The sequence below is a fragment of the Poeciliopsis prolifica genome, unplaced genomic scaffold, assembly GCF_027474105.1.
Source record: "Poeciliopsis prolifica strain line A6 unplaced genomic scaffold, Auburn_PproV2 SCAFFOLD001, whole genome shotgun sequence".
NCBI classification, from domain to species: Eukaryota; Metazoa; Chordata; class Actinopteri; order Cyprinodontiformes; family Poeciliidae; genus Poeciliopsis; species Poeciliopsis prolifica.
Window position 1 is genome coordinate 7,631,514 of NW_026562376.1, and position 23,034 is coordinate 7,654,547.

The 23,034-nt window shown below is 36.8% G+C and overlaps 4 protein-coding genes across 6 annotated transcripts; all 4 read left to right on the forward strand.

Annotated features, from left to right (window-relative positions):
* The first annotated feature begins 633 nt into the window (after positions 1 to 633).
* On the forward strand, positions 634 to 5,500 carry hexa (hexosaminidase A (alpha polypeptide)). Of its 2 annotated transcripts, XM_055035497.1 has the most exons (14): positions 634 to 910; positions 1,350 to 1,454; positions 1,546 to 1,611; positions 2,397 to 2,443; positions 2,554 to 2,664; positions 2,736 to 2,837; positions 3,029 to 3,161; positions 3,455 to 3,635; positions 3,786 to 3,872; positions 3,955 to 4,027; positions 4,486 to 4,660; positions 4,907 to 4,997; positions 5,102 to 5,209; positions 5,329 to 5,500. In XM_055035497.1, the coding sequence occupies exons 1-14, from the start codon at positions 640 to 642 to the stop codon at positions 5,390 to 5,392; spliced, it is 1,614 nt and encodes a 537-aa protein (XP_054891472.1). In that variant the 5' UTR covers positions 634 to 639; the 3' UTR covers positions 5,393 to 5,500. The 2 variants fall into 2 exon arrangements, with proteins under 2 accessions (XP_054891472.1, XP_054891463.1); XM_055035488.1 differs by lacking the exons at positions 634 to 910; positions 1,350 to 1,454 and having other exon boundaries at positions 1,565 to 1,611; positions 2,392 to 2,443.
* Positions 5,501 to 7,825: 2,325 nt separating this feature from the next.
* Positions 7,826 to 10,788, forward strand: LOC129363340 (photoreceptor-specific nuclear receptor-like). 2 transcript variants are annotated; one of them, XM_055035393.1, is made up of 8 exons: positions 7,826 to 8,120; positions 8,689 to 8,833; positions 8,961 to 9,064; positions 9,164 to 9,403; positions 9,531 to 9,718; positions 10,014 to 10,251; positions 10,343 to 10,448; positions 10,546 to 10,788. In XM_055035393.1, exons 1-8 carry the CDS (start codon positions 8,033 to 8,035, stop codon positions 10,676 to 10,678), a joined length of 1,242 nt encoding a protein of 413 aa, XP_054891368.1. In that variant the 5' UTR covers positions 7,826 to 8,032; the 3' UTR covers positions 10,679 to 10,788. The 2 variants fall into 2 exon arrangements, with proteins under 2 accessions (XP_054891368.1, XP_054891377.1); XM_055035402.1 differs by having other exon boundaries at positions 9,167 to 9,403.
* A 752-nt stretch (positions 10,789 to 11,540) lies between these two features.
* stoml1 (stomatin (EPB72)-like 1) lies at positions 11,541 to 14,984 on the forward strand. The gene is made up of 7 exons (XM_055033230.1): positions 11,541 to 11,919; positions 12,002 to 12,108; positions 12,203 to 12,352; positions 13,269 to 13,472; positions 13,981 to 14,200; positions 14,287 to 14,487; positions 14,695 to 14,984. The coding sequence occupies exons 1-7, from the start codon at positions 11,763 to 11,765 to the stop codon at positions 14,889 to 14,891; spliced, it is 1,236 nt and encodes a 411-aa protein (XP_054889205.1). The 5' UTR covers positions 11,541 to 11,762; the 3' UTR covers positions 14,892 to 14,984.
* Positions 14,985 to 15,224: 240 nt separating this feature from the next.
* On the forward strand, positions 15,225 to 19,271 carry LOC129366599 (cholesterol side-chain cleavage enzyme, mitochondrial). The gene is made up of 9 exons (XM_055040565.1): positions 15,225 to 15,574; positions 15,746 to 15,901; positions 15,988 to 16,187; positions 16,260 to 16,463; positions 16,567 to 16,727; positions 16,808 to 16,974; positions 17,297 to 17,375; positions 17,457 to 17,648; positions 17,741 to 19,271. The coding sequence occupies exons 1-9, from the start codon at positions 15,303 to 15,305 to the stop codon at positions 17,861 to 17,863; spliced, it is 1,554 nt and encodes a 517-aa protein (XP_054896540.1). The 5' UTR covers positions 15,225 to 15,302; the 3' UTR covers positions 17,864 to 19,271.
* Positions 19,272 to 23,034: the final 3,763 nt, after the last annotated feature.

Here is a 23,034-nt window from a genome sequence, read left to right on the forward strand (position 1 = left end):
GAAAAGAAATTTAATGTTTCTTTCTCAATATCAAACTTAGCTAAACAGTATAATAAATAAGAAAAAAATGTTCCAAACGTTGGCAATGTCTCACTCGCACATTTAATGTAAAAAAGCCCCTCTACATTTGTGTTTTAAATTTATCCATTGTGTCCCAATAAAATTTTGATAATAAAATTTCAGTAAACCACCCATATGTGTAATAGGTTTGACTTTTGCTTTTGTCTCTATGCCCAAGATTCAATAAATAAACTGATAAATAAATAACTAATGCATTGGGCAGAATGGACTTACCGTAATCTTCTCTTTTAAATCCTTCTAACATATTATTACTATTACTCAGGCAAAAATAAATATTTTGTTTATTTATTTATTTATTTGTGTATTTGTTAAATGACCTTAGTTGTATATAGGCCAGTAGTATAATAAAACTCCTGAACTTTTAAGGCTTTGTGTGTTGGTGGCCCCCATTTGGACACCCTTTTGAAAATGTTGGCAAGGCACCCCTCATAGTAGTAGTGCCACTATTATTATGTATATTAGTAGGCATAGTGGTAAGCTGCCTGTTGTTTACCTCACCTGACTACATGCTCCTATGCACCTGACTAACTCAGTTGGGCAGAAGGTGAAAAGTCAAATATGAAAGTCATGTGCTCAGTGAATCCTGGACACTGCACTCTGATAAAATATATTTTTCTACTACTGATCATAATTAATCTCGGTTTAAACACAGCAGAGAGTGTGTGGCCATTACCACAAATATTTATCCCCTCTTCAGAGAGATACCAACTGAAGCCCCAATCTTTCAGTTTTGGATATAGAAGATACTTGGATGCAAAGTACAGCTGTTCTGTTCTGGATGCAGCATTCAAGAGATATTTTTCCATTTTATTTCCAGGATACAGTTATGGTAAGTGTACTTCAGAAAATACATATTTTCACTTTATTCACATTTAGAAGCCAACCTGATCACTTTAAGTGTAGCTTCACAATTATTATTTTTAAATAGCTGTTAAAACAACTTACTGTTAGTAAACGGTCCTTATGTAATTTATCATGAACCTAAGAGAAGACATTCTGGTGATAACATATTTAAAACGTATTTACAACTGTGAATTGCTTAGTAGTTTTGTCATGAATGTTTTGTTTGTCGTTGTGCCTTTTAAAGTAGATGAATGGGTTTTGTAAAAACAGCAGCTCAGCTTTAGGCCAGACAAAGCCTGTTACCACTAACACATTCAATGACAATGGGCCAGCTTTCCCCTTGTGTTGTATAACAATACTTTGGTTGGAACATTGTACATTTTAGGAAAATGTTATAGATCTATATTTACACTCATTTTTCACAGGGAATGATACTCTACAACTCAGTGAGAATGAGGTATTCACTCTCACAATTAGTCTTGACCGTCATGACTGTGAGGGTTACCCAAATCAAGACTCTTCAGAGAAATGTAAGAATAAACATACATAATGAGGTATTAAATTTACAAAATCCAAATGGTAAAAGCTATTATTGAGAACGTTTTCCCATTTGTATTTTAGACAAATTGAGTGTCTTTGCTGGGCAAGCATCTCTGAATGCAGAAACTGTGTGGGGTTCTTTACGAGGTAATTACAATCACTATATTTTTTAAAGAATTAGAAAGTACCTTATTAAAATGGAGATAATGGCAGTTAACTAACGTTATCAATAACTGTAATCTTACACTCTAAAAACTTGGTGAAAAACAACAAAATTTCAGTTATTTTGCTTAACAAGTCCAGGATCAGAGTTTGGATATGGTATGGGTTTTGCCTAGAGTAGAGGTGCCCAAAGTGGGTCCTCAAGGGCCGGCATCCTACAGGTTTTAGTTCTCTCCCTGGTGGTAGTAACAACGTTTGCATGTCAATGTTCTTCTTAGGCCTTCTAACGAGCCATCATTTGATCCACGTGCGTTAAACTAGGGAGAAAACTAAAAAATGATGGACTGAATTTGGACACTGCTGGCTACCGTATTGTTCCAATTATTATGCCTATTACTCAGGCAACAATAAATATTTTGTTTATTTATTTATTTGTGTATTTGTTAAATGACCTTAGTTGTATATATAAAAACAAATGGACTGAAGTGGCAAATTAGAGATACAAAATACTTTTAAAACTAAACCCCAGACTTGTTTTTTGCTGAACAAGTCATATTAGCATCAAAAGTAAACCATCTTTCTCAGCTCTAGCTTAATATAATGATGTAAGTGACTGTGTAAGTGTGTATTGGCATTCAAAACAAATTTAACCTACAAACCTAATATTTGGGCTGAAGAAATAACTCAGTAGTTTTTAGAATGTAAATGTCCATCTTGTATAAATATTTAAATAAGAGTTTTTAATGTATGTTTTTTCTGATCAAGCACAGGTCTTGAAACCTTCAGTCAGTTGGTGTATCAAGACGATTTTGGCTCAGTAAGTCAGAGTTTCTCAAATACTAAAGCTCAGGTTTATAAATAATATCCATCATTATGCAATGATGACTTAGCTTTTAGTCATTAGTTTTTATGTTTTTTGTTTTTCAGTATTATATTAACAAGACTGAAATTGAGGACTACCCACAATTTAACTATAGAGGAATTTTACTGGACACTTCACGCCACTACTTACCAGTGCAGGCCATATTAAAAACTCTGGTAACAATCATTTATCATCTTAGCCCATATTTCTGTTCAATTGATCATACATGGCTTTTTTTCATTTCCAGGATGCAATGGCCTACAGTAAGTTTAATGTATTTCATTGGCACCTTGTTGATGATCCATCATTCCCTTACCAAAGCCACAAATTCCCAGACCTATCCAATAAGGTATGTGATTTGAAACAGCTGTTAAGTTGTTTTTTAAAGACGATGCATTTCAAGAAAAAACAATGAAATAAACAGTAAACCACATTCAATCATGGATTTCCATACTGAATACTTGTAGCCTCCTGCTTCTTAAGTTGAGTGCTGGGAAGTTGCCTCCTCCCTATAACCAAAAACTTCTGGCTCTGATACAGGGGGCTTTCCATCCAGTGACTCATATCTACACACAGTCAGATGTAAGAAGGGTGATCTCATATGCCAGGATGCGAGGAATAAGAGTCCTTCCGGAGTTTGATTCACCAGGCCACACACAATCTTGGGGAAAAGGTAGAATCTCAAAGCAAAATAAACAACATTTAAAACAAACAATCAGTGATCCCATTCATGAATGTCATCATGGTATGTTTTTGAAGCACAAAGCTTTGATACGTATTGTGTGTTCACACTGATGGTCTCAGTTTTTAAAATAAACCTCAAACCACACAAAATATTCTAAAAGTTCTAAAAAATTTCAATATTTGGTATGTGCATTGGTTTGCTCCAGCCATTTAATGCAATATTTATTTTATGTATATATGTATGAATATATATATATATTTACTAAAGAATTTATGTCTCAGGTCAGTCTGAGTTGTTGACTCCCTGCTACAGAAGGGGCTCTCCTTCAGGGACTTTTGGACCTGTTAATCCAACTCTACCCTCTACATATCAGTTCATGGCGTCACTTTTGAAGGAAGTGGCCTCTGTGTTTCCTGACTCCTATATCCACTTAGGAGGAGATGAGGTCGACTTTTCTTGCTGGTAGGTTTAAAAATTAAAAGTAAGTCAATGCAAAGAAGAGAAACACAAACTTAATATTCAACTGAAGTAGCTTTCAGCTGTCAAAAAGCTGCAAGTCATCACTGAGTGTAACAACATGAAAGTAAATGCTTGCCACTGTTTTTTTTGTAGGAGATCAAATCCTTACATTCGTGCATTCATGCACAAGATGGGTTTTGGGTTGGACTTTTCTAAACTGGAAGCATTCTACATTGAAAAGTAAGTAATGGGAGATTTTGGGTTGGAGTCTACATGCAAATCAAATCTATACAAAGATTAATAAGTCCACTTTAATTAACAGAATTGTGAACATCACATCAGTACTCAGGAAGACATCCATTGTGTGGCAGGAGGTTTTTGACTACCATGAACGAGTAAGGATGCACCAACAGATATATGTACTGTTTATTGAAAATGTCACAGAATGTCTTTAGAAGTTCATAATTTATAAACCAAAATTATTTTTTAAAAAAATCCATCCATTATCTGTAACCATGTATTCTTGCAGGACTGTGGGAGGCTGGTGCTTATCTTTTGCAGTTATTGTGAGAGTTACTTGAAGGCCCTAATTTTATGTGACAGTTGAAAACCCTTTTGACCGAAATGAAACCAAAATGTTGTGGATGTTTGATTGAATTATAAATGTGATCATATTACAGTGGTCAAAATAAAGCTAAAGAATTAAATTTCTCTATGACTGTCATACAAACAACAACGACTATTATTTTTAAAGGTAAAAGATGAAGGACACCATACAAGTGTGGATGATGTGGAAGGTAGTGTACCACTGAAACTTTGTGTATATCTAATGGTAAATTGTTTTATGTTGCAGCACAGGTTTTTGTCAGTGGTGGAGGTGTGGAAACAGGGCTGTTACCTTTGTGAAGTACGCAGTGTTGTTAAAGCTGGACTCAGGGTGATTCTGGCCTCTCCATGGTATCTGGACCAGCCTGGACCCACACACAACTGGGCCCGCTACTATAATGTGTGGCCACTAGCATTTAAAGGTCAAAAAAAAAAAAAAAAAAAAAAAACAGGTTTGCTGTGAGTTGTTCAGGTTGTGGAAACAGTTCTCAATTTCAGACAACCACTTTTTAATTGATGTTCCATTGATTGTCAAACCACCAGGTGGCAGCAAACCCCAATTTTTATAGAACAAAAATAGACTTTTGTGAACGTTCTGTTTTCATTTGTCATTATTTATTCAGTCTCAAGAGTAAGAATCTTTTATTATTTTTTTTTTTTCTGAACAGGTACTGAGAAGCAGAAGAGTTTAGTGATTGGGGGAGAAGTCTGTCTGTGGGGGGAATATGTAGATGCCACCAACCTATCCCCTCGTCTCTGGTGTGTAAGATCCAAACATCTCTTCAAAAGTAAATAATATTGAAAAATGTGCTTTTTTGACAAGAATATCTTTAATTCTTGTCTTTAATGATCAAAATGAACAGGCCAAGATCAAGTGCTGCAGCTGAGCGGCTGTGGAGCAATGAGAAGCAAACCTCCTGTGTGGAAAGAGCATTTCCTCGACTACAGGAGTTTCGATGCAAGCTCCTGAGGTACTTTAGCATGTCCGCCTTTATTCCATTTACTCCTGACCCCTTTAGCAAGACACTACCATGCTTTTTATAATGTCTGCCTGTTACATACTGTTATTTCTGCTTCACTTCCTGTTTAGACGTGGAATCCAAGCTGAACCTCTTTATGTGGGCCACTGCAAACATGAGTATCAAAGTGTTTAAAGGATGATTTCGCATGCAACTCTTTGTAAAAAGAGAAGAAAAAAATAAGGAGATTAAAGAAAATACAAGAAAAATGCAATACTTGACACATTATTTTTTGGGAACCCGATTTTCCATCAAAAAATTTAAAGGTGTTTTTTAGTTTTATTGAAATTTATTAAGGTTGTTTCTTTAACTCCAATAAAACACATAGTGTGCGATCATATAAGATTTTTGTTTCTGTTGTCTTCTTTCTAATTAACTTTAATTCCCTCTTCAATTCTATGAAAAATAATGGCATGTCAATTTCCTTTAAAGTATAAAAGTATGAAAATACTCTTTAAATACTTTAAAAAATATTTAATATTTTTAAATATTAAATAAGATAAGATAATTATGGTTTAAAAAAAGATAAAGTGCATTAGATAAAAGTATTATTAGATCACTACAAGTGCAGAACTGAGGTGATGCAATTGCAGTCAGAAATAACAAGTACATGAGGAATCTGGAGAATCTGTATGAGTAAACAAAAATGTAATTTAAACGATTCCAGAATGCACAGACAGCAAACCTACACTTTATCAACTGTGTCATGTGAACCTGCCTTCTTAGGCAGTTGAAGTTTTGGAATGAATCTATGGTTTAAAATAGCTTCATTAACATAGATGTGAAGGTAATGAAATGTTTCCTCATGTTACCTCCCACTTGTAGAGCAATAAAAAAGATTAAGAGGGTGGGATCTAAAAGCAAACCTTGTAAATTGCCATGGGGTTACTCATAATATTTGGATTAAGCTGAGTTAATAAACCCATGTAATCTTTGACAAAGAAGAACAGCAACACGACACCTCAGTCTTATTAGTCTTCTTATAACTCTTGAGATTTTTGTGAAGAGTCACATTATATTTTAATCCTTAAAATCCTGTTGAAATGCTTTTGGGCATAGAGAAACACTGGCTATTATGAGACTAGCTGCATGGAGTTTTTAAGTCCGCAGTCATCATTTTGCTATTACAACTAAACTTCTGTGGTCTTCCTGTTTTATTTCAAAACAAACTATATGCACTGTCTATGGTTTTGGATTTACAGAAACTGTTCATTGATTTAGCCATCAGATGGATTACAGTGAATGACAGCAGATGGCAAGAGACGGCAATCCCTAAAAGCCAGAGTGCTGACACCTCAGTCCTTCTACTTTATCTGTTCTGGAGGAGGGGAGAGGGCAGCGCGAGGTTATGAGTGATGTTCGGCTGTAAGTTAGGAATTGCTTACCACAAACTAAAAGTTTATTTATGACAGAAAAGCTATTACTATTCATTTTTGCCTTTTCCAAAGTCATACATTAAAATAAAAATAATTTAAAAATATTGCTTCAGCAATCTTATGCCGCATGCTCCATATGCATAAAGAGAAAGGTAACAACTCGAAAAGTTAAGCTCACTCTTTGACAATAGCTGAAAGGAGATTACATCCAAAAGCTGCTTAGACTGATGCAGAGGTTTGCAAACTAGCATTCAAGGACATCTTCTCAAGGACAATAAAGTTATGTCTTGCACATAATCGCTTCTAAACGCCATTCATGTGCAGAATTTTACTTTAAACCCAGAATGCTATAGGCGTGCACAATGTAAAAACACATTTAAATACAAGCAGTGAATAAATAATGAGCTGTAAATATAAGAATGAAGAAATAACAAGGGAATGAGCAAGGGTTTTTCCAGTGACGTGTGTTGATTCACCTGCAGGGATCTGTTGTGATAAAAGTTTCCACTAAATACATAATCACTTGGCTCATGGTGGCCTGCTGCTAAAGATGATTGACATGTATCTTCATAAGAGTCACAGGACTCAGGTGTGAAGGAACGTGACCACTATCCTCAATAGTTAAACCTCAAAGCAGCCCCTTTGCTGATGGCTGCAGCATGTTAGTCCTGCCTACATCTGGACTGTTGAGCTGATTAAATACACCATGAAAATCAGATTCAGGACTGATTTACACTGGATAAAAATGCAGTGTAAAACTAAATCAGAAGTTGTTCATTTAAACTATCTTCATTTGGACCGTTTAAACTTGAACTTAAAAAAAGAGCACTGTTGCAATGGCATGTTTTCCACATTAGTGTCTTTGATATTAGTATTTTCTAATATATTTTTTCTCTATAATTATAATCTATAATTAATTGCAAGGTTGATTTTGCCTCCACTAAGTCTTTGACTCAAAAGACCTTTTGAAATAGTACATTCTGCATCTTATTTTGATGTTAAAAACCTGTCTTTTTTGCTAAGGAGACGTCGTTCAGCTTCTCTTACTTGTTGCGACATTGGCTCACCAGTGTTGACTACTTTGCAAAGACCACACCAATCTTTAGCACAGTAAAGATTAAGAGGATGACACATTGGCATTTGCTTACACAGCGACTGGTGTTAATCTTCCTGTCCACCTCATGAAGGCTCCCAGACGACTTAAGTCCTCACACTCACTCTGGCAGATCTGGCAGTGACCTGACATTACATCAGACACAGGAAGCTGTTTGTGTTGGGTGCTTTTATTAACAAAAAAACAATCCTTTTGTGTTTTTCTATTTTTTGATTAATTTTGATTAGTCTGTTCTTCCTCTGAAAGATTTAATTTCCAGATTCACGTACAGTGGTACAATAAATAATGGAAGATCAGGTGATTAAAGTCGATCTTTTTTCACAGGATGACTCCAGCAACTTCACAAAACAGACCCTCGATGGAATTCAACAAGGTATGAATTGATTTTTTTCTCCATGATACACAAACAATTGAGTTATTATTTGCATTATATTGACAAACATGTTCAGTAAATATAAAACTCTATGAAATGTAGTAGACATTATATGTGAATGTACACTACACAACAAAGAAATACAACAGATTTTTTTTCTGACACTAAGTCAAACAGAACTTTTCTTAGTTTTGAGTCAGCAGGATTGCCAAAAACTAGTGACAGAATTTTATCTTAACTTTCTTAAATTCAGAAGTTTGCAAATATTTCCTTTGATGGAAGTGGCTATTAAGCTGAAAGACGTGGGTAAAAATAAAGGGGTCTCTTTCCACAAGATTGTCATAATTCTCTGTTGAATATATTGAATCATTAGCTCTGCGACCACATGACATTACTGTCTTTAAGAAGTTTGAAATAGCCTAAGTTATAACTTTTTACCTTTTGTCAATGATTACAATTACTAGTTGCTGCAAAGCTTCATGACAAACTTAATACATATATAAATGTAATATTTTTAAAGATTAAGCATTTCTTTAAAAGATTTCCTTTGGTCATTTTTTCTGTGCAGATAAAAGTTCTCTAAAGGGTCTCGGTCAAGCCTTACTTTGCAAAGTCTGCTCTGATTCAAGCAGTGGCAAACACTATGGCATATATGCCTGTAATGGCTGCAGTGGCTTCTTTAAACGCAGTGTACGAAGAAGACTCATCTACAGGTGAGTGACGGGTCATGCAATAAATGTTGTACTGCAAGGACAGTAATAAATAAGTCCAAATGAATATAAAGTATTTTCTAAATCAGTTATTTTAAGACTTATGCATGTGTTCTTATTAACCTCACAGGTGTCAGGCTGGGACAGGCAGATGTCCTGTTGACAAAGCTCATAGGAACCAGTGTCAAGCCTGCCGACTAAAGAAGTGTCTCCAAGCTGGAATGAACAAAGATGGTAAGATATTTTATTTTGAGTTGATTTTACTCCTTCAGAGACAAGTATATTATTAAAACTTCTCTTGAAACAATACATCTTCCATTTTGTTTTTGGCAGCAGTGCAGAGTGAGCGTCAGCCTCGAAGCACTACACATGTCAGTATCGATTCCATAGATGGGGAGGCCAAGAGGGAAGACCTCGTTACCACACAGGAGCTCACCACCTCTATTAGATTTAGACCTCTGGTCACCTTGCCTGATCCCAGTTCTGCATCTGTGCCACCCTGCAGCAACCAAAAGACTCACTCCTTCATGGTCAGCTTGCTGACAGCAGAAACTTGTACCAAACTGGAGGATGGTAAGGTCATTGGAAATATGGAGGAATTACTGATATAATGGGAAGATATACTTATATATATGAAGGTATTGTACTAATCTTGGCAACTAATGGATTCTGTTTTTTCTTTTTTTTTTTTTTTTTTTAGATGAGGAAAATATTGATGTGACAACAAATGATGCAGAGAAGGACAACTCTTCATTAGACTGTGCCAGGCTTACATCCATCTCCGGCTCTTCAGAAAGTTTTGATGAAACAGCAGCTCGACTTCTCTTCATGTCTGTGAAGTGGGCAAAGAATTTGCCCGTTTTTGCTCATTTACCATTTCGAGACCAGGTGAGGTAGATTGTAGGTCAGGGGACTGTAACTCCATGTTCTCCAGTGCCACTCTCCTGCAACCTTTGGATTCTTCCCAGTTCCAACACGCTTGAGTTTAGAGGCTTGATTACTTCTTTGGCATGTCAGCAAGTTTTGCAAAGGTTTAATCATTAATCATTCATTTGATGCAGATGAGTTGGAACAAGGATGCATTCAAAAGTTACAGTGGGCCTTGAGGGATGGAGTTTCAGACCCCTTCTCCAGGTTTTTGGTTTCTGTCTTCTAATATTACACATTTCTGTAAAATCTTTAGGTGATTCTGCTGGAAGAAGCTTGGAGTGAGATGTTCCTTCTGTGTGCCATTCAGATGTCTCTACCTGTGGACAGATGTTTAATTCTGTCTCCAGAACTTTCCTCCACTCATGAGGTTAAAACCAACCTTGTCTCATCTGAGATGCAAATTCTTGAAGATGTATTCAGTCGCTTCAAGGCTCTGGTTGTCGACCCTACTGAATTTGCCTGTCTTAAGGCAATAGTTTTGTTCAAGCCAGGTAAATAAAAGCTTAATTGCATACAAAACCACTGTGTATTCTATAAATTTGATAATCCAACTCATCTTTGCATTTTGATTACTTGACACAGAGACACGCAACCTCAAAGATGCCAGCCAGGTTGAAAACTTGCAAGATCAGTCCCACTTGCTATTGAGTCAGCACATTCAATTGGTGTATCCCAGCAACGCTTCAAGGTGACAAACTGTATCTTTAAAATTTAACAAAGATCTTCAAGCATGTTTGAAAATAAAAAAGGAAAAAATAAAACATTTTTTACTCTTGCTCAACAAGGTTTGGGAAGCTGTTACTTCTGCTGCCATCTCTCCACTTCTTGAGTCCACGTAAGATAGAGCAGCTGTTCTTTCACAGGACAATTGGCAACACACCCATGGAGAAGTTATTGTGTGATATGTTCAAAAACTAAACAAGCACAAATGGAAGCTTCCCCAGATGTATCCTTTGTTCATATTGTGAATATCTTTTTCTCCAATAAAATTTGAAATCATGTGTTTATTTACCTTATTTGCCTAATGTAGTGTGAGTTCTTTGCTCTTTATTAAAAAAAAAAAAAAAAAGCTTTTATATGCATTTCTTATTTTTCTTGAGTTGTCTTTGGCTGAAAGGTGCTATATAAATAAAGTTGCCTTGCCTTGCCTTGCCTTATAACGGAACATAATAAAAATCATAACAAAAAGGGGCAATCTGGGCCAGACTCCAGCATGGGTTGAGCTAATCAAGGGCCCTCAGGTTTTGCTTGATAAATATTTTTTTTGACACTTTGGCATAACTAAAAAAGGGTTTTATTTGTTTAATTTCAATGTACATAATCAATATACAACTGGAAAAAAAATTATGGTAGATTAACAAATGCACATCACACTTTTTAGAGTTTTAATTGCAAATTAAACTGTGTATTCTTTTTCTTCTGCTTTACATTTTTAATTTTTGTGTTAGTTTATCACAGCTGTAACATAAAAAAAAGGTGAAAATGGGATGGATGCATCCCTTTTGAGCTTTTGACTTACATTTGTGTGAGTTACATTTGGAAGTGACAGATGTAAGTCATTTGTGACTTTGTAAGTTACAAATCACTTACAAAATGTCATTTGTGACTTTGTAATGAAAAGTCACAAATGACTTGTTGTTTGGAGCATACGAGAATTACCAAAGCAAGTATTTTTTATTTCCTGTAAGCATTTTATTTATGTGTCAAAAGTGTTACTTTTATGGAGGTTCTGAAACTAGATTTTTTTTTTAATGTGCAAACGACATCCAACTTCCTGGTATGCAAGCTTCAATTCAGAAACAAACATTAGGGGGCAGTGGTGAGCACATTAACAGATGGGTGCCACCGTTAACTCCTAGAAGAAGACGGTGGCTAGTTATTCCAAAGTACCAAGCTAATTCTGTTAAAGCGGTTTTGGTTTCTTCAACCAGGTGGATTCTAATTAACAGAAAAGTATAATGTTGTGGCTTTAATGGTGAAATAAGTCGTATTTTCCAGGGGAATGTTCGGCAGGTCGTATCAGCCTCTTCCGCAGAGGGACACAAGCTCCCAGAAGACGCCCGGTTTGTTTGTGAACTCTCACAGCTTTTCACAGCCAAGCTATCATAAAGGACTTTCATTTGATTATATCCCAAATATCTCTGCAAACGACTTTACTGGTAAGTTTTTAGCTACTGTTAGCTGTTGGATGTTTTCATTATTATTATTAGTGCAGAGTTTCTGATGATGCTTTTCTTTAAGACGCCTCTCAGGGATGGCAGTCTTGGATCTGCAACCTGATTGTGATCTTCCTCGTTTACATCTGTACCTTCATAGCTTTCCCAGTAACAGGATGGTTTGTTCTAAAGGTAGAGTAATTTTACCTTCCCCCACGCCTTATCAGTATCTCGACCCATTTGTTATCAGTTAAATTTGACCAAGATGGACTCATTCTACCCGCAGACTGTCCCTAACTACCAGAGGGTAGTCGTGTTCCGTTTGGGTCGGGTTTGTCCCCCAAAAGGACCCGGGGTTGTGCTGGTGCTGCCCCTCATTGATCAGTGGCAGAGAGTGGACCTGAGAACCCGAGCCTTTAACATCCCCCCGTGTCAGGTAAACCTAAGCAGAAGATCTCTGATATAAATGAGCTGTTTGGATTGGTGTTCAACATGTCAAATGGAACTATGTCCAAACAAAGACATAGTTACTCAGTATGTTGAATAAAAGACAAATCAAATCCAATATCTACTTCATCTCTGCTTTGTCTCTTTTTTTTAAAACTCGTGTAGAACTTATCAAAGTTCTGGAAATCTCAGTAAATTTATGTCTCACCGAGTTAAAAATCTCAGCCCTATCTGTGTTTTTATAATTAAAATTATGGTGTGTGTGCTATCGAAAACTGTCAAGCACTATGAGATTTATATCATTTAGGAAATCTTTTTTTTTTGTTTCAACCAACTCTGATATCTATGTTCTCCTCTGCAATTAGCTGTAATTTTGATCTTACTAAATGAATAACAACAAACCATCTTTTGATTGTAAAATATTTCATGTCTAAACAAAAGTTTTTATCTGGGCAAGCACAAAAAAAGCATTCAAAAGATACCAACATCATCTGCTTAGGTTACAATTAAATTTATTTTACCTTGTAATACTACAATCTAGATGAATTTAGTTCCCTAAATTTACAAAAAGAAACATTTTAAATAATAGAATTTGTATATGTTCAATATATTGCCATGCAATTTTCAGCCAATATTTTTTTTATTTAAGTTTTATTTGTTTTAATGGCTAACATAAAATCTCATAAATAGCCTATAATCATTCCTTATTCAACCAAAAGGTCAAAATATATTCTATTCCTCCAGAGGATATGCTCATTATCAAAAATAGCACCAAAATATTAGGAAATATTTTTCCATAAAAAAACTTGTCTGTGCATAACAATATAAATATTAGAAACAAAGTTACAACTTACATGGCCTATTTTTCTTGACTGCAAATGTAAAGTGTAACTCTGCCCCATCAGGTGATTACTCGGGATGGTGGCGTGTTGTTGGTGGGAGCAGACATCCAGTTCAGGATCTGGAACCCAGTCATGTCTGTAGTGTCGGTCCAGGACCTGAATGCCTCCACCAGGATGACTGCGCAGAACGTTTTGACCCACAGCCTGTCTAAGAAGACCATTAGGGAAATTCAAACTGAGAGACTGAAACTAGAGGAATATCTTGGTGTAAGTTCAAACATGAGCTATTTGTTATACTTCACTGGATGCTTAATATTCAGTGTTAACATAATATTCAGGAGTAAATTATTATTACACACATAAAATATGAGGACAAGAATGTTTATTCATAGTTTCATCAACTGTTAAGCTGCTGATGCAGACCTTTGATCACTGTTTATCTTTAGATCAGACCATGATGTGGGGCCTTTTTTAGCTATTCTGAACTACTTTATGTTATCAAAGTGGTTGTATTCAAAGTGACTCCTGTTTGTGCCAGTCAGCACAATTCACAAATTATTTGAATGTGGATTACCTTTCCACATCCGGCCTGGTTTTTGTGACAAAAAGCAAAAGCAGATAATATTTGTAAGGGTTCAAATAATTATTTTTAAGGCATTTTATTTTATCCAACCTTGTCTCGAAAGTTTGATGCGTTTTCTATTTATATAATCTTGGACTTGAGCCTTATGGAATTAGTTAATCCTGTTCTAAAATGTGTTTCTATTCTCCACAGATGGACATAAATGAAATGACTCATCCGTGGGGGCTCGAAGTTGATCGGGTGGAACTTATCTTTGGCTCTCTACTCAAAGCCCCAGAAGAAGGCCAAGCTGCACCCCTTACCACACCTGCTTCTCTACCATCTGCACCTGGTCTTGAAGGCCTCACAGGCTCCATTCAGCAGCTGGCCATGCACTTTCTTAGTAACAGTGGAAGTTCACATCCTAAACAGGGTAAAATTAAACATTTTGATGTTTTTTATTGTGCTGTATGTGTAAATTCTATTGTTGCTGCTTTAATGTGAGCTTCTTCTTTTCAGAGGACAGTCTGACATTAATGAATGAGCTCAGTAGTGAGGCTGAAGTTGCCGTGGTCACACCAGATTCTGTTGAGGAGTTGCTCAGAGGAGTCCAGATGCTCCTCTCTGAGACTTTGGTCCAACAGGTCAGGGCTTGTTTCCAGTTTGAGATCAGCAATGCCGATGGACAGCAGCGTCAGTACTACCTGGATTTAACTCAAGGTAAGCAGCTTAGAGCTTAGAACCGAATATGAAACTCAATCTATTCAGGGTTGCCATGCTTTATTGAAAATGGAATATGTCTCTTTGATTTAGTCTGGATAAGCTGTGCATGAGAAATGAGTTGAAATAATATTTAATATTTATTTGTATTTAAATAGCATGTGACTTATGTATTGCGAATTTGTATTTTTTCTGTGTGTGTTGCAGGTAGTGGTGTGGCTGGGTCAGGGTCCTTGTGTCGAGAGCCTGATGTGACTTTGAGCATGAGCGATTGCGACCTCGTGGACATGTTCCAAGGGAAGCTGCGACCGTTTGCCGCATACACCAGCGGCAAACTCAAGGTGCAGGGAGACATCAAGACGGCCATGAAGCTGGAAGAAGTCATAAAGCAGCTTAAAAAATAGCTTCCACTGTAACTTTGTTTTGCTGTGAGATATATGCTTAAATTTTACATGTAAATTTAATACATTTTAATATATGTTTTGATTAAAGTTATTCTAAACTAAAACTGCGTTTTTGTTTTTTTTCTATATTGCTTTTCAACAACACACACAAAATATTTTTTTTACTATATAAATGTCTTTTAATTCATCTTAAAAAAAACTTAAATCATAAATTATTTTGATGCTGTTGCTCAGTGTCATCGTTTGACACAGTGTACTGTTGGTGTGTTCTGTTATTTAGTACGGAAGAGCCTTGGTCAGTACAAAAAGGAGGGCTGACTTTGTGGACCAGCCTCCTCCAGCCTTGTTTGAGAGAGAAGCAGCAAGTGAGCCAGAGAAGCTGTTTGAAATTGTGAGCATTTTGTTGCTGAGATGGCCAGATTGAGTATGTGGAGGAACACCGTGGCGCTGCCCCTGTCTTGCATGGAGGAGCCGGTCGCCTCGGGCGTTCGCAGGAGCAGCAGCATGCCGGTGATCCGGCAGGCTTACCCGGAGAGCAGCAGCATCGTCCGGCCGTTCAGTGAGATTCCTGGACACTGGAAAAATGGGGTGGTCAACCTGTACAACTTCTGGAAACTGGATGGCTTTAGAAACCTTCACCGTATCATGCTGCAGAACTTCAACACATTTGGACCCATTTACAGGTAAAATATTTATAGATTAGTCTGTTCTTCTGGGAAAAAAAAAAAATATTTCACTGACTTCAGGGGAAATGTTGATTAAAAGTTGAGAGTTTTGCTCCACAAGGTCATGTAATCCAAAACAAGCAACTGCTGCAGTTTTATTTTTTCATTTTTTTTTTTTTTGTAAAACAGGGAGAAAATAGGTTATTATGAAAGTGTAAATATCATCAAACCAGAGGATGCTGCAATTCTCTTTAAAGCAGAGGGCCATTATCCTAAAAGGCTGAAAGTTGAAGCTTGGACGTCATACAGAGACTACAGGAACCGCAAATATGGGGTTCTCCTAAAGTAAGAACTTTTGCTGTCATATCTGCAAGGTCAGGCATTGTTTTTCAAAATGTTCAGCTTTAATTCAGCGTATGTTCATTCGATAGGAACGGTGAAGATTGGAGAAATAACCGTGTGATTCTTAACAAGGAGGTGATTTCCCTGAAGATGCTGGAAAACTTTGTGCCACTGCTGGACGACGTGGGCCAGGATTTTGTGGCCAGAGTTCACAAAAAAATTAAACGAAGTGGCCAGAACAAATGGACCACAGACTTGTCTCAAGAACTTTTTAAATACGCTCTAGAGTGTAAGCCCGTTTTCAGTTCAACTTGTGATTTTCCACAAACACTTTATCTAATTTGAATTCTGTCCGACACAGCGGTGAGCTCAGTGCTGTACGGGGAGCGGCTGGGTCTGATGCTGGATTACATTGACCCTGAAGCTCAGCGCTTTATAGACTGCATCACACTCATGTTCAAGACCACTTCCCCCATGCTGTACATTCCTCCTGCTCTGCTGAGGCAGGTCGGAGCCAAGGTGTGGCGGGACCACGTAGAGGCGTGGGATGGAATATTTAACCAAGGTGATATGTCATATATAATAGTCTTTTCAATTGCAAAGTTTATTTTACTGTGTAGTTCTATATATATTTTTTTATATTTCCGTATCTAATTTTGGTGTATCAGCTGACCGTTGCATCCAGAACATCTACAGGCAGCTGCGTCAGGAAACAGAAAAATCCAAGGAATACCCAGGAGTGTTGGCCAGTTTGCTTCTGTTGGACAAGCTGTCCATTGAAGACATTAAGGCCAGTGTGACTGAACTAATGGCTGGAGGAGTGGACACTGTAAGACAGAAAAAAGATGGGCACCATGTTTGTATTGCTATAGTAAGAAAAAACAATTTAGTTATTTCTTTATTCCTTAGACTTCCATAACACTCCTGTGGACACTGTATGAAATAGCCAGACACCCAAACCTCCAGGAGGAGCTGAGGGCAGAAGTTGCTGCAGCTCGGACTGCAAGCCAGGGGGACATGCTGGACATGCTGAAGAGGATTCCTTTGGTCAAAGGCGCGCTTAAAGAAACACTCAGGTAAAAGACAGAAAGAAAAAAAGATTTGACAGGACTGAATATTAAAAATGTTTCAACATTTTTTTCTGTGGATCATTTGGTTGAGTGGTTGTCTTACAATTGGTAGCGTAGGTTCAATTCCAGCTTTGTCCAATCATATGTTGATGAGCCCCTGGATAAAATCAACTAACCCCAAGTTAATTACTGGTATGTGTATCAGTGCATGAATGTCTTTGTGACTGCAAATGAGTGAATGTGTTTCTCTCAGTGGACCGTATGACTGGAAAAACAGTGTATAGGTTCAATCACCCTATCTGCTTTTTTTTTTTAACTATCTTCTTAGGTTGCATCCAGTTGCAGTAAGCCTGCAAAGATACATAGCTGAAGACATCATTATTCAAAACTATCACATCCCAGCTGGGGTAAGGAGCACTTATATACTCATACATTTCAAGCATCTTTATTGCAACAGTTTTGTTTTGTCAGTGTGTCTTTGTATTTAGACTTTGGTCCAGTTAGGGCTTTACGCGATGGGCAGGGACCCCAAGGTGTTCTTCCGTCCGGAGCAGTACCTTCCGTCTCGCTGGCTGAGGACTGAGACGCAGTACTTCAGAAGCCTGGGCTTCGGTTTTGGTCCCCGTCAGTGTCTGGGACGCAGGATAGCTGAGACAGAGATGCAGATCTTTCTTATCCATGTGAGCCAAGCAGAAAAGTAAAAAGGCAGTTTTTCCCTCATTATGCAGACCAGGTTGTATTTACTGCTTTGTATTTTCTTTCTCTTTTGCAGATGCTTGAAAACTTCCGAATTGAGAAGCAGCGTAATGTGGAAGTACAGAGTACGTTTGAGCTCATTCTCTTGCCAGATAAGCCTATAATATTAACTCTGAAACCTCTGCAAGTCAGTCAGTAAAGCATTTAGGAAATTTCTACTGCATGTGAAGCTATTCTCTTTTCAATAGCCCCTTTTATGGGCTTCCAAAAGTATTGTGGTCTTAAACATCTTAAATTCCTTGTGAAAAAAGCTAAAAATGTTACCTCAGAGGCTCAGTAGTCATATTTGCTGTATATAGCTTATTAAATACTTTGATTTAACAGTGGATTGTTGATCTGCGTAAGCAAAAACTGGATTCCGTCTCATTCCTGTAATATACTTATGTATATTTGTTCAAACCGATAAGGGATAAATAGCAAAACTGATACACTGTTTAATTTTTGCTATGAAACACTTTAGCCTTTCCAGGTATTTACTGATAATGGAATAAATTACTAGTCATATGAGATTTATTTGCATGCTTAGATGGTTACATTCTTTCACTTTGAATAATGTGCTAGTTTCTCATACAGTTGGGCCTCATTTCTTTCCCAGCTTTATAATTCTGCACTGCTTAAACCTCAGTAAATGTATTTATATAGAAAGGAAGACAATGAACGTAACAACAGAAATATCTGAATACAACTGTAATTTAAGGGCATCTTATTCAAAGCCTTAAAGACCAAAGATAAAAAAACTAAGCCTCTGTGCTGCTTTCTTCATCCTCCAAACTGCATATTATGGCATCATATCTGTATACAGTATTATCAAAACGTTTCAATGAAAAGCTTATTTTTACATAAAGAAGCTTTTGCTAATTTGTCATCATAATGGGATTTTCTGCCCATCCTGACTTTTTACCTTCTCTGGTTCATATTCCCTATAACTTTCCCAGAATGACTGTTACTGGTGATGCTAAATGTTGTTCCTGCTTTAATTCACTTACAATAGGAGACAAATGTAACGTAAAGAGTGTGGAATCACTCAATCTGCTGCTCAAAGACAGAAGAGTTTCCTGTTCGCCTTTGTATTTGTTTTTATTGATTACATTTAAGCCAAAAACATAAAGTTTCTCCACAAATATTTTCTTCATATTTTAATCACTCTTTGCATTTAGAGGTATTGAAATATCAGCTCTCTAAACGATCAAAAGTTACATCAACTCGACTTAAAATCGTCTGGATTCACTTGGAGGTGGGACTTCAATGCAGTCTGTTGGTTTTAATGTCAGTAAAGAGACCTTTGGGAGCATCCTTTCAGTGAAGGCCACAATCTGGCCCTCAGGAGATAAGAGTTGTTTTGTCCAATGAGTTTATCAGGGCCCATGGCCTAAAAGAGCTGCCTTATCGCAAAACAGCACCGTCTGCTTGAGAGCAGCCAGACATTCACAAGGATTTCCAGTCAGCATGATGCTTTCAACTGTTAACTTTGCACTAGTTTGTAACGTTTTGGTTCACCAGAGACAAGAGTCATGATAAAAGCTGGTTTTTCTTTTTTGCCAAAGGCATCAGCTGTGTCTTTTATCTGTTCTTTTAAATGTTGCAGATATTTAATTTGTTTCAAGTCACAGAGTTAGTAGCAATTTCCGATATTGTTTATGTGTATGTTCATCAGTGGATAGCAATTATCACTATTGTAGTTGTTTTGTCCGTAAATACATGGACACTGAAGTGATTTTAAGATTTTTGTTTCAATTTGAATTATTTTAAGCAAAAACAATTCCAGATAGATTTAAAATATTGAATTCTGCCAAAAATATTAATATAAACAATAATAAACAATGCTACATATTATGTCAACTGACATAACATGAACAAAGTAATATGTACCATAATAGAAAACAACAATAGAAGACATAATTGTAACTGAGATAAAAATGCAACTACATGAACTCTGTGTACTGTTTTTTCCTGTAAACATTTGTGCCTAAGCAAATTCAGTAAACAATACAAATTAGATTCCTTTGTGCCAGTCTAACACAATTTCTGACCAATAAACTTCGGGAGCTGGCTAGATGTAATACTGGGTATTCACCACTAGATGTCTCTCAACTCCATCTTATGTTGGACCATTAAGGAAATTCATCTCCTTGAGGTTGTTTTATGCACATTGTCATGAAGCTCATCTCAAACTGGTTTTGAAATCATATGGTTTTGTGAATATGACAATTACACTGCAATTACATTGCAATGGCCATCACTGTCACCAAATTCCAATACAGAGGGCAATACAGTACAATATTTGAATATGTTAGGCCATGATGGATGCTTACACTGCAGCTTTTTGGCTGTACCATGTCTATAACGATGCCCAAGTGGAAATGCTGTGTTTAAGCTGAGATTCATACAACCTTAAAATGGTCATTCATGATGATGCACAACACACATACCCTTACCATCTGATTAATAGATTCCCTTTTAAGAGCTAATCTCCAGGACCAGAAGACAAAAGAGTTGCAGATGCTTGTCCTCTATATAAACAACAGTCTCAGTAACTCACAGTATTTAAACCAGCAACTGTATTTAATTATGTTGTCATTAGCTCTGGCATTATTACTCCTGAAAAGAAACACATCTGCAAACTGATTCTGAACTTTTGTTATGGTGGCTTCAGCCAGAGAGTTAGTTGTGCTTGCAAAAGGCACATGGAAGACCATTTGGTAAGGATTAAGACAATACTTGTTCTAAATTGTCATAACACCACAAGACAAAAACAGTTTGGTGTACTGGAGAACTTTAAGTCTCACCACTGGGGTGTGAAAACTTTCTGTTTGACAAAGGACAATGTTATATTTGATCTATGTACAAACTGTCTGAACTTTGTCTTTCGTGGAAAGAAGAAGTGGACCAGGCATCTGCAGAGGGGGTTTTCCTCTCTGAAAAGGTTACTGTCATGTGTGAAACTGTGTCTATAAGAAGCACGCTCTAGTATTTTGATTTTTGCTCTCTGCCCTGGTGAGAGATATAAAAAGCTATCTCGGCTTTTTGAATAAATCCAAGACTAATGCATTTTGTTCCTAATTGCTTCAGGAGTCTGATTTTAAATCAGATTGTTTATATCCTTAACAATGGCAAACATATATTAAAACTCCCAACTGTACATATTTTCTCTTCACTTCTTGTCATTTACCTCCATCATCTTTGTTTAAGATAAAAGAAATGACTAGGCTAGTGTGTGCCTTTTTAAAAGATTTGCTATCCCACCAATTCTCTGTACAACCCATAATTATGCCGACAGACTGTATCAAGTCGATCATTGTTCCCTGTTCTATCACATGCTCCTCTATCTTGCTGAAAAATGTCAGAATGAATAGATGCTAAGAACAGAGTCCACCTCTGTTTGAGTGCCGTGACAATGAGGAGATTCCAATCTGAAATGGTGTTGTTGTGACTCCCATGGGACACAGGAATGAAATTGAGCATCTAATTGAAAGGGCAGTGGCAGGGTGACAATCATGACTATAGATGAGAACGTGTCCCTGCTGGTGGGCTCCCACAGGCAAAATGGGGAGGACAGCTGGAAAGTCCTTTTATGTCTTACAAATAAGAATTGGAATCTCATTGCATGTCAGTGGGAACTCGAGATTCTCTTTCAGCTGAATGTTGAAAAGACATTCAAGCGCCCTCTCTGTCTTGCATGCAGTCAGTTGTGCAAAACGACCTGTACAGAAGAAGATTGTGTTCCATGCCGTGTCATTATTGCAGTGTTTGAGAGCTGTACTTTCTCTGAAATGATACTCTTATTAAACTGTGAACTACTCTACATAAATACGTGAAATTAGAAAACAATAATAGAGCTGGAGAAAATGCCATTGTCCATCAACACCCCCAATTTAAGAATCAGCCTCATCAGCTTGTAGAGCGCAATCAGTCGAAGAAACGCTAATCTATTCCACAACCTGCTTTTTATACACGCCTGCCTTAGTATCATCAGCATCATCCACCTCCTCTCGTAACTGCTCACTAACTCAACCTGACAGCGGGAATTGCCCCACTGATTGACTGAACAGATAAGATATTGATCATCTCATTTCATCTTACTTTAAATAATAGTGATCACTTTTTGAAAAAGGTCTCTCACTGCGACACAGAGTGGATGCATGAATATGTTTTCAATAGTTATTCTGTCAAAATGTTATAGTAATATAGTAGAAGCAGTTCAGTGTAGCACATTTCCTTGGATGTGTATGGCTCCTGTGGGGTTTATTGTTCTATTAGCTGGTGCCTGCTGCTCCTGCTGGGCTGTGCTGAAAAGGAAGGACCTTCTTCTGTTGAGGTGTGACCAGTTATTAAGTGGGAACCATTCCAAAGAGATTATTACATTCTGCCAATGCTAAAAGCAATTAGGTTTGCTAAATATTATTTACATAGTTTTAAACTTCTTTAAAAAGCAGAAATTTCTAATCACCAAATAGTTTAAATGTTTATTTTTAATGCTAGCACAAATATTTCTAAAAAACTCCTTTTAGTTTCAAGGAGTGATGTTTTCAAAAAACTGCAGGAGACAAGTTCTTCTGCAGGATTTCATAATATCTTTTCTTGTTCTTCATCAAACTATTGCTGCTTTTCACTTTCTGATCATTTTTACAACACAAAGTTTAAAAAAAAAAATTTTTTTTGCTTAGACAATTAGAATTGGAACAATTGGTAGCACTATTTCCTTCCTGTAAGACAGTTTTAAGTTTCAAATCCTTGGTGTCTTCCTGCAAGTGTGCAAAACAATCTGTACATAATTGTTCTATACAGAGTTCTCTCTGTGCATTCTAGCTTCCCTCCACAGTCAAAAAAATTGAAGATATTTGTGGAGATCTATCAGCAGTAGCCTGTGCTCATAATTTTTATGAAACTATGAAGGTGTGAAAATCTCGTCTTCTTTAGGTTTTCAATTCCTACTTAATGTTTTAAGAAATATAAAAAATGGCTGCAAAGCGGTATACTTAAAAACAAGACGATAATGGTGACATCTCCAACATAAAGAGGGTGCATGTGCTGCAGATTCCCAGATAAAACTCTACTAATTTTCTTTTTACTCTAAATGACTGTTTAATTCATGATAAATAATTCACTGGATGCTTTCAGCTATGTGCTCTACTAGGAGACATAATCTCCTCTAATCCAACAAGGGGAAATTTGTTAGTATAAACACTTTCAGCACTTCTATCACATTACCAAGAAAGAGACTGCTCAACAAATTCACACAATCTTGGGTGCAAAATAATTTATATTCATATGTTGTGTTTGGCTGCTCGTGCTCATGTTCAGAAAGCTTCT